Source organism: Clytia hemisphaerica, unplaced genomic scaffold, assembly GCF_902728285.1.
Source record: "Clytia hemisphaerica strain Z4C2 unplaced genomic scaffold, Clytia hemisphaerica genome assembly, whole genome shotgun sequence".
Taxonomy (NCBI): Eukaryota; Metazoa; Cnidaria; class Hydrozoa; order Leptothecata; family Clytiidae; genus Clytia; species Clytia hemisphaerica.
Window position 1 is genome coordinate 93,623 of NW_027103728.1, and position 8,338 is coordinate 101,960.

General features: G+C 37.1%; 1 protein-coding gene across 1 annotated transcript; it reads left to right on the plus strand.

Annotated features, from left to right (window-relative positions):
• Nucleotides 1-621: 621 nt before the first annotated feature.
• Nucleotides 622-2,918, plus strand: LOC136804902 (uncharacterized). Its single transcript, XM_067061411.1, has 3 exons — nt 622-910; nt 1,304-1,456; nt 2,025-2,918. The coding sequence occupies exons 1-3, from the start codon at nt 676-678 to the stop codon at nt 2,213-2,215; spliced, it is 579 nt and encodes a 192-aa protein (XP_066917512.1). The 5' UTR covers nt 622-675; the 3' UTR covers nt 2,216-2,918.
• The last annotated feature ends 5,420 nt before the right edge of the window (nt 2,919-8,338 follow it).

Consider the following 8,338-nt stretch of genomic DNA (forward strand, 5'->3'; position numbering starts at 1 on the left):
CTATGGCTTAAAAAATGGCATGTTATAATTCAGAGCCTTATGTGAATCCCATACTCTCTAAAATTATTCCATACTTTTGAGTCGAAATTTCAAAATATTAGCCAGAGTTTTAACAAGTTGACGGAGTATTTTGCCTCTATTATTTTCCTCATAGTGTAAATTAAAGAGTTGTAAGGAGTTGGACCATCAAGGTTTCTGTCGAAGTTTTGTCGTAGCTAGCATAGTATTCCCCTGAGGTATATCATCAAACTCCATTGTTTCATTTTATGATTTTAACGAGGTGGCAACGAAGCTAGCAGTGTTATCTTCAAAAATACAAAGGAGATGAATGTCCAGTCGTTTATATGTTCAAAGATAAATGCACTGTAAAGGTAGAAATTTCAGCAAATGCAACAATAATAGCAATTTTTTTGCCCTAAAATTAAGATCTTTTTGCTCTAAAAGAGTTAAAAAATTTGACTTTTTGTTGTACTGTAAGGGAACGATTCTAAAAGCCAATTTTTTCGCTGCACATACCGTCATTTGGTAAACCCACTGCCTCACCGGCCTCCCCCGGTTCAGGAAATCAAGATTGGCTGATACAGTACGAGGTACTAATGATGACAGATACAATTTATTTTCATCTTTGTGTCAAGTTTCCTGTCATCCGAATTTTAGACCAATATAAAAATAAAAATGGGGACAACGACGGGTGTTGTCTTGGTTTTGAATTTCATTTGTATAAGTGTCGGGATAGCAGGTATTGTTGCTGGTGCTATTGGTCATTCGTGGTGGAGGTCTGAGAATTCGGTGGAGAAAACGGAAATTGGTTTATGGCGATCTTGCGTAACTCTCCTGAGTAGTGATGATACGTCGTGTGGAACAAGTCGAGAAGACGTGCTGAAGTTCGATCCCGAGTTCAAGGATAACAGTAGGAAGATAACTTTTGGCTGAAATTTCTTTCGGATGAAAATTAATTAAGTCTGTTTATCCCTCGTACTTCGCAAATAATTTTTGTACGCGTTTTCTTTTATTAAAACATCCAAAATTATTGAAGCCTTCAGATGTTCTTAACTTTTTGGGTTTCAAGCCTAAAAATGTTCTTAACATGTTCTTCTTTTCAGCATTTATTGAATATTTTTGTCCCTTTAAGATGTTTTGTCTAAGAAAAAAAAGCTTTTCAGAGCCCGCAAAGCTTTAAAATGTTCTTAACTTGTTCTTAAGATTTTGGCCATCGAAGCCTTATGTTTTTATTTAGTTTGTTCTTAAGCTTGTTTTAGAGAAAAACAGCACACTCAAAAAATAATTTTCATCTTCTTTTCAGAGAACAGTGACATCTTATTGGTGCTATTGATTGGGGCAGGATTTTTTGGAGTGTGCGCACTAATCACCTCAGCTGCCATGTTTTGTTGTCAAAATAAGCGAACGGGTTGGTTGTGTGGAAGTATTTTGGTGATCTGCAACACTCTACTGGCAGGTAAGATTTAGCTTTCTCATTCATACCAATGAAACTCAAAAGATATCGGCTCCTTCTCACAGACCCGGTGGAAACTCCTTTTACTGGAAAAAAATTAGCTAAAATATCGTCCCCAGTTACAAATAATACTCCATTTTTTGTCTATGGTAAAGAATTATTGGTAAAATATACTGTTAAATATTGTGCTATTCTTCCATCTCAACGAATTTTCTTATTTGAAAATTGGGATTCAATCCTTGATCATAAAGAATTATAGGACGAATTCCAGTCCACATTTAGTTTCAGGCCGTTATTTTAACCCCCGCTGGCTGAAAAAATCCTATCAGTTCCGTGGTCAGGTTCTTTGAAAGTATTGATACTTTTCTTTAAAACGCTGCATAATCTATTTTCCAACTAGTATACATTATTTTCCTTCAAAAATACATAGAATAATTGCCTTCGAAAATGTTAAAACTGTTTTCCTTAAAAATAACACGTCCTATTTTCCGTTAAAAATTGAACAATATTCACTCAAAAATAGATATATCTTTTTCTTTCAAAAAATGAAAATTTTTTTTCTCGCTTATAGCGGGAGCTACACTTGCATGTTTGATATACGCCGAATTGGAAATTAAATGGGATTCATCGACGCGAGGCTGGTCGGTCATTGCTACATGGATAGGTCTTGGGATGTTCGTCATGTCGTTCACCCTCTCCATCATTGGAGCATGTCTCATCCCAAGCTCAACAAATGGAGGCTCCATGAAATATACTTATTAGTTTTGTTCCCGTAAAATGTAAATAGTTTTCGCTAAGTTCCCGTTTGTATACTTTGTGTAAATAGGGTGTAAATTGTCTTCAAACTCAAAAATAGTAAGCAACTCTCTTCAATCCATTGGCCTTTATAAACCCTGGACTAAGATTCATGACGGGGGACTTTGATCGGAGTTTTCTGGTGGTGTCGATAAAGAAGAAATATTGTGATGTTAAAAATTAACTTCAAATGGCGCTATAACATCACAAGTATCCAAGTAACAGTAGATCTAGCACTCTCGACACATTTTACACCGCTCTTTATTGAGTTATGCTTTTTTTGGGTCAAGCTGGAATTTTTACAAGGTTTTCGATGATTCGGTTAGTCGTTGAATCTTGAGACAAAGGATTTTATTGCTTTTTCTAAAGAACGCGTCATCTCTATTATTTCAAATGACCAATTAGTGAAGAATTTTATAAAAACTCCAGCTCATCCCCTTTTTTTAGGGTACCACTCTAAAAAAACTCCTATGAGGGATTTTGGTTATGGCGGGGATCAAGAAACTGCCTACAAGGTTTATAAAAAGCTCAGTGCTTCACTCTAGTCTATATGGATTGAAAGCCTGAAATTTTAGACTTAACGAATTATTAGACTTTTTCCATAATTTCAATATATGAAGTATTTGCAGCCTTCACTCGTGATACGATAAAATAACAGACTAAAAATTAATGCCCCTTTTGGTGGATATTTTACCCTAACTAAACGTCTCATCCAGTCTTGACAAAACATTTATTTATTAAATTATTTTCTTTGTCATCCATTTACAATATTATTTTCATTTTCAGAAAAAAAAACCAAAAGTTTTGTGTCCATAACTTGCCAAACCTATTCCTTACTTTCCCCGAAGAAAACTGTGTTTTTAAACGTTTTGTTTTTAAATATAGAGTCTGCTAAATGACGCGCCTTACGCGCCCACGCGCCCTCATATTTTTAACGCGCCTTCGCGCCTTACGCGCCCACGCGCCCTAAAATGTTACGCGCCCACGCGCCTACGCGCCCTGGTAATTTGACGCGCCCTAAAAATTTGACGCGCCTTAAAATATTGACGCGCCCTGATAATTTGACGCGCCCTGATAATTTGACGCGCCCTAAAAATTTGACGCGCCCAGATAATTTGACGTGCCCTAAAATATCGACGCGCTCTAAAAATCGACGCGCCCGCCCTGATAATTTGACGCGCCCTGAAAGGCTCAGTTACTTAGTAATGAAGATCAGTAATTTGAAGATCAGAGTTTTCTCCATGTCTCATAAAGAATGTTGTTCTTATCCCAGTGTCGTTCTATGAGCGATTGAGGATACAAACCTTTTTCCCGAGTATTTTATTACCAAGCCATAATTCGTGTTTTCAGTACATTATTTTTTTCTACGTCACTGCAGTAATCAAATTATTATTTTGAATCACTCTTTTCCAAATTGAGATGTACATTTAACAAAGACAGCGACAATGGAAAACTTTTCAAAAATTCCCAAGTCAAAGATGATTACAAAAAGTCGGGTTTTCTGTGAAGGGACAAATTTGTGCATTTTCCCCTGTAAATTGAATAGAAATAACGTGTAGCATGTACAAATTCTATGAAATAGACTAATAAAGCGTACATAAAGTGTACAGCCGATAAATGGAACGGGTCGACTTTAGGCTAATCTCTTAAGAAATGATCATTTTGCTAACACCGGCATTCTTTTATATACCAACCATGTATGATTAGACCGGTCCCATTATTCCGTCCGTCAAAACCGTCGAAAACTTAAGGCACATCAAAACCCTAACGCGTGTCGAAATCTTAGGGCGCGTCAAATTTTTAAGGCGCGTCGAAATTCTAGGGCGCGTCGAAATCATAGGGCAAATCAAATTTTCAAGGCGCGTCAAAATCATAGGGCGCGTCAAATTTTCAAGGCGCGTCAAAATCATAGGGCGCGTCAAATTTTCAAGGCGCGTCGAAATTCTAGGGCGCGTCAAATTTTCAAGGCGCGTCGAAATCATAGGGCGCGTCAAATTTTCGAGGCGCGTCAGGCGCGTTAGGCGCATAGGCGCGTAAGGCGCGAAGGCGCGTTAGAAATACGAGGGCACGTGGGCGCGTAAGGCGCGTCATTTAGCAGACTCTTAAATATAAGAGTGATATCGTTATGGCTTAATACACGGGTTTCGAATTAAATCTGGCGCGAGACAAAAAATCAAGTAAATAAAAGGAGCGATAACGGGAAATGCCTTATAAAAGGTTGATAGATTTCCTTTCTTCTCTTTTGAAAGCCAGGTGTTCATTCAAAAGATGTTTTTCTATTTTAAATTCAATAAAAGAAATATGATTAAACGATTGACTTTTTATTTTAATGTTTTTTGTTTTCATAATGACCCATAAAGTCTGTCAAAATGGAAAAATGAGCTAAAATTGCTTGATACATGGCCAATTTTCGCTCTGTTTACTTGATATTTTTCGTGCAAATTTACATGGGATCAAAGCTAAAGCTAAGCAAAAATTTGATTCGAAACCCGTGTATTCATTTTCAATTTACAAGCTTTTTCATATTGACACGAATTTAGAGAAAGATTGCTTAGAAAGAGGATAAGAAAAACGTAGTTTTGCTAATATCATCATAATATAATAATAGGCAGACACACCATGTCCTGATATGAAATATGTGTCAAATATGAAACGGGAACACTTATGTAAAAAACTTTTAATTTTAACTATCCCCATTCATGAACACCAGTAGATTCTGTAAATTTTGATGACGTTCACCTGCTGTCACCCGGAAGGGGGGTACTACCTTTGCCGATTGACCGACAGGGGTCTTCCACTAAGGTTCGAAAAATGGGACCTACGTCGGACCATTTTTTTTTTGAAAACTTTGCCAACCTAAATTAGACTGAAATTCAGAAATGTACGGATTGAAGAAAAAAATTCTACTTTCACCCGTACTAAGAAACCACCACTGTATAGAAAACCTGTGACAAAAATCTGACATTCATCATATAGTCATTATAAAAATCCCGGTCTGGCAATGTATTGTTTTAGCTTTTTGTTCAATTTTCTTTTGTTAGAAACAAAAGACAAGTTGCAATTTGCATACTTTTTTATCATGTTACTAAAATCTCCTGTTGGGATTGGTCTATTTTCTAATTAAATGTTCAAAGAATTTGCGAATTTGCAAAATAAATCGATTTCGGTACGTACAGTAAGCTCCATCTTTTAACAATAGAAAGAGACAAAAGCCCTCCAGACCAGTGTTTTTATAATGACTATGCATTCATTCAGTTGTAATAGCACTCCTATTCGAAATGAAAAATCAGAAGACTAGACCCGAATCTTCGACCTGCTTTCTAAGGATTAATTTTTACGTCAGAGGGCCGAAATGTTGTTAACAGTGCAAACAGGTGAAGATTTTAGGGAGGCAAATAAATGACAAAAGTGTATTAGGTTCCGAAATGTGTATTTGTCGAAATGAGTAAATAATAGTAAACTTGAAATAATAGAAATTTGCCGAAAGCTGTGAAATGAAATAAATGTGAAATATTGTTCGCTTTGGGGCTGATGTTGGGGATGTACCTTGCAATATGAGGTCTAACTTAAGCGCCTAGGACCGTAAGGATGACGGCCTGTCGAAGGACTGTAAGGAGGACAGCCTTTACTAACTTAAGCGCCTAAGACCGTAAGGATGACGGCCTGTCGAAGGACTGTAAGGAGGACAGCCTTTACTCCTAACCTTATGAGCGTGGACTGTAAGGAGGACAGCCTTTACTCCTGAACCTTATGGGTGTGGACTGTAAGGAGGACAGTCAAATAAGCTTGGACTGTAAGGAGGAAAGCCTTTACTCCTAACATGTATGTGCATGAAGATACTGTATAAGCTAGCCACTAGGTAGGAGTATGGGGTTCCGAAGGGACCCACACCAATGGAGAGCATATTGCGTGATACATCCCAAAAGAAGACGAAAAAGACTAGTCCCTGGACTATAAACACCTTTTGGGGAAAAAACCTGGCTGGGACTAGCTGCGCTGCTGCTTGTGCGTCCTCGACGTCGGACGTGGGCGTCGTCGCCAATCATCCTGAAATGAGAGAGAGAAAAAGCAAGCAAAAACTGGCGCATACAAGTACCATGTCCCTCCCTAATAAGAAATACACGGTTTCTCATTGTCAGAGAAATGCTCATGACAAATTTTGACTTTGGGTCAATTTTGGTTTAGGAAATATTCCACTTTTTGGTACTGGGCATGCGTGCGCATGCGCAGGGTAAGAAAACCGGGCTTTTTGTCGATTCAGCAGAACTTCATTATCAGAAAATTAGCCTATAATCGGCTAGTTAGCCGATGGATAGTAAATTTATTCATATTTCTGTTTCCAAAATTGAATGTTATATCAGTTTAAGTGAAAAAGATTCTTTTGGCTTTGGGCAATGAAGTAATGGTGAAAAATAGACGCGACTATTTATATTTCGTCTGAAATCAAGGTTTTTATCGATTTTCGGCTAAATAGCCTATATAAAATAGTCTAAATAGCCTATGATAGGCTAATTTGAAGGTGTTCTTGACTGACTAAAGTTAGCTCTAAATAAAAAGTGTAGCCCGGGGGCCACTTATAGCTTTTTGATAGACTGGATGACAGTGATAAATATATAATGGCCCGCTCGGGTGACTTAGGGTAAGTCTCAAAAACCTAACAGTTTACCCTAAGTTTTCGCTACCAATAGTAGTCAGATTCAGAGATCCACTTAGGGCTCTAAAGTACCTCTATACCTTAAGGTTTCAGGAGCCGGTGTTACGTAATTAAATATTAACCCAAAAATTAATTATTAAAGAAATTGTAATCGTGACGTCATAATTTGATCGAATTTGGTGACGTCATGAATCAAAATACATGTCCAATCTTTCCCAAATTTTAACCAAAGATGCATCTAACTGAAATGTAACTTTTTTTGAAAAACATTTTGAAAAAAATTTGATGACGTCAGCAAAAAATTGCGTTTTTCGATTTTTTGTATTTTTTGCTGACGTCATCAAAATCTTTTAAAAATTTTTCATTGAAAAGTTCGGCACCATTAAGATGCATCTTTGGTCTAAATTTGACATGTACTTATGGAGTTAGAGCTAATTTACGATTTATGACGTCATAATTTGATGACGTCATAATTCACACTTTCTTTAATAATTAATTTTTAGGTTAATTTACGTAACAACCGGGTCATGAAGAGTTAAGGTATCGGTCATCTAAAAATTAATGAGTGAATACCTGAGAATGGGTGCTATTGGTCGCGGATTCGGGATTTGTGATTTTTAAAAATATAGACATACCCTAAGTCACCCAAGCGGTGTAACAGAAAATAAGTACTCCCCGGAGAGTACTTTTTCTTAGGAAATTTGCACCTGTTCGGAAAATTTGCACTCCCTACAAAAAATACTTTACTTACAAAAAAAGCGAGCTCCTCAGAAAGAAGAACTTCCTTTACAACTTTGCGTGAAAGAAATTGATTTATGGAAAACAAACTTTCCGTAATAGTGCCTGAGGAGAGTCAATTTTTCGAACCAAAATTTTTCTTGCAAAAACCTGCCTCGCTACCATCTTCTACTTATGACGGCACACTTTTATAGAAAAATCTAAAAAATTTGTGATGCAACTTTGTGGAAAGTGTAAAAAACCCGTTTTTTAGTTCCGTCTCACTTGAGGGCTTATGGTTACACATCTTTCTATAAAAAAATTCTTACGATCCTATCACGAGAAAAGCTGGTAACGAACGAACACCAGTCCCGCTGAAAAATTAGGCACAAATTTCGTTCCCGGTGGAAAAATACCCTGGAATTTCAGCCCCACTGGGAAATTGACTTTGATTTCATCCCCATTCGAAATTAAATGTCTACTTTAATGGGATTAATTTTCGCGGGGATTAAATCTCGCGGTTGAGCTCATCCGCGGAATTTTAAGATCTCGCGGGAATTTAATATCGCGAATGGCACTAATGGGTGGCAGTATTGTCACGATTTTGTTACTTTTACTGTCAAATCATGAACAGTTGCAGGAACATCATGGAAATTCCAGGTAGGTCTAAAAGAGCTTCAAAAAAAAGGTTATACCTGTCAGAATAAGGTCTGGAATAG

Coding starts and splice junctions, on each gene's coding strand:
- LOC136804902 (XM_067061411.1), top strand. CDS start 676: ATGGGGACAACGACGGGTGTTGTCTTGGTTTTGAATTTCATTTGTATA. Junction 911..1,303: donor TCCCGAGTTCAAGGATAACA/GTAGGAAGATAA, acceptor TCTTCTTTTCAG/AGAACAGTGACATCTTATTG. Junction 1,457..2,024: donor CTGCAACACTCTACTGGCAG/GTAAGATTTAGC, acceptor TCTCGCTTATAG/CGGGAGCTACACTTGCATGT.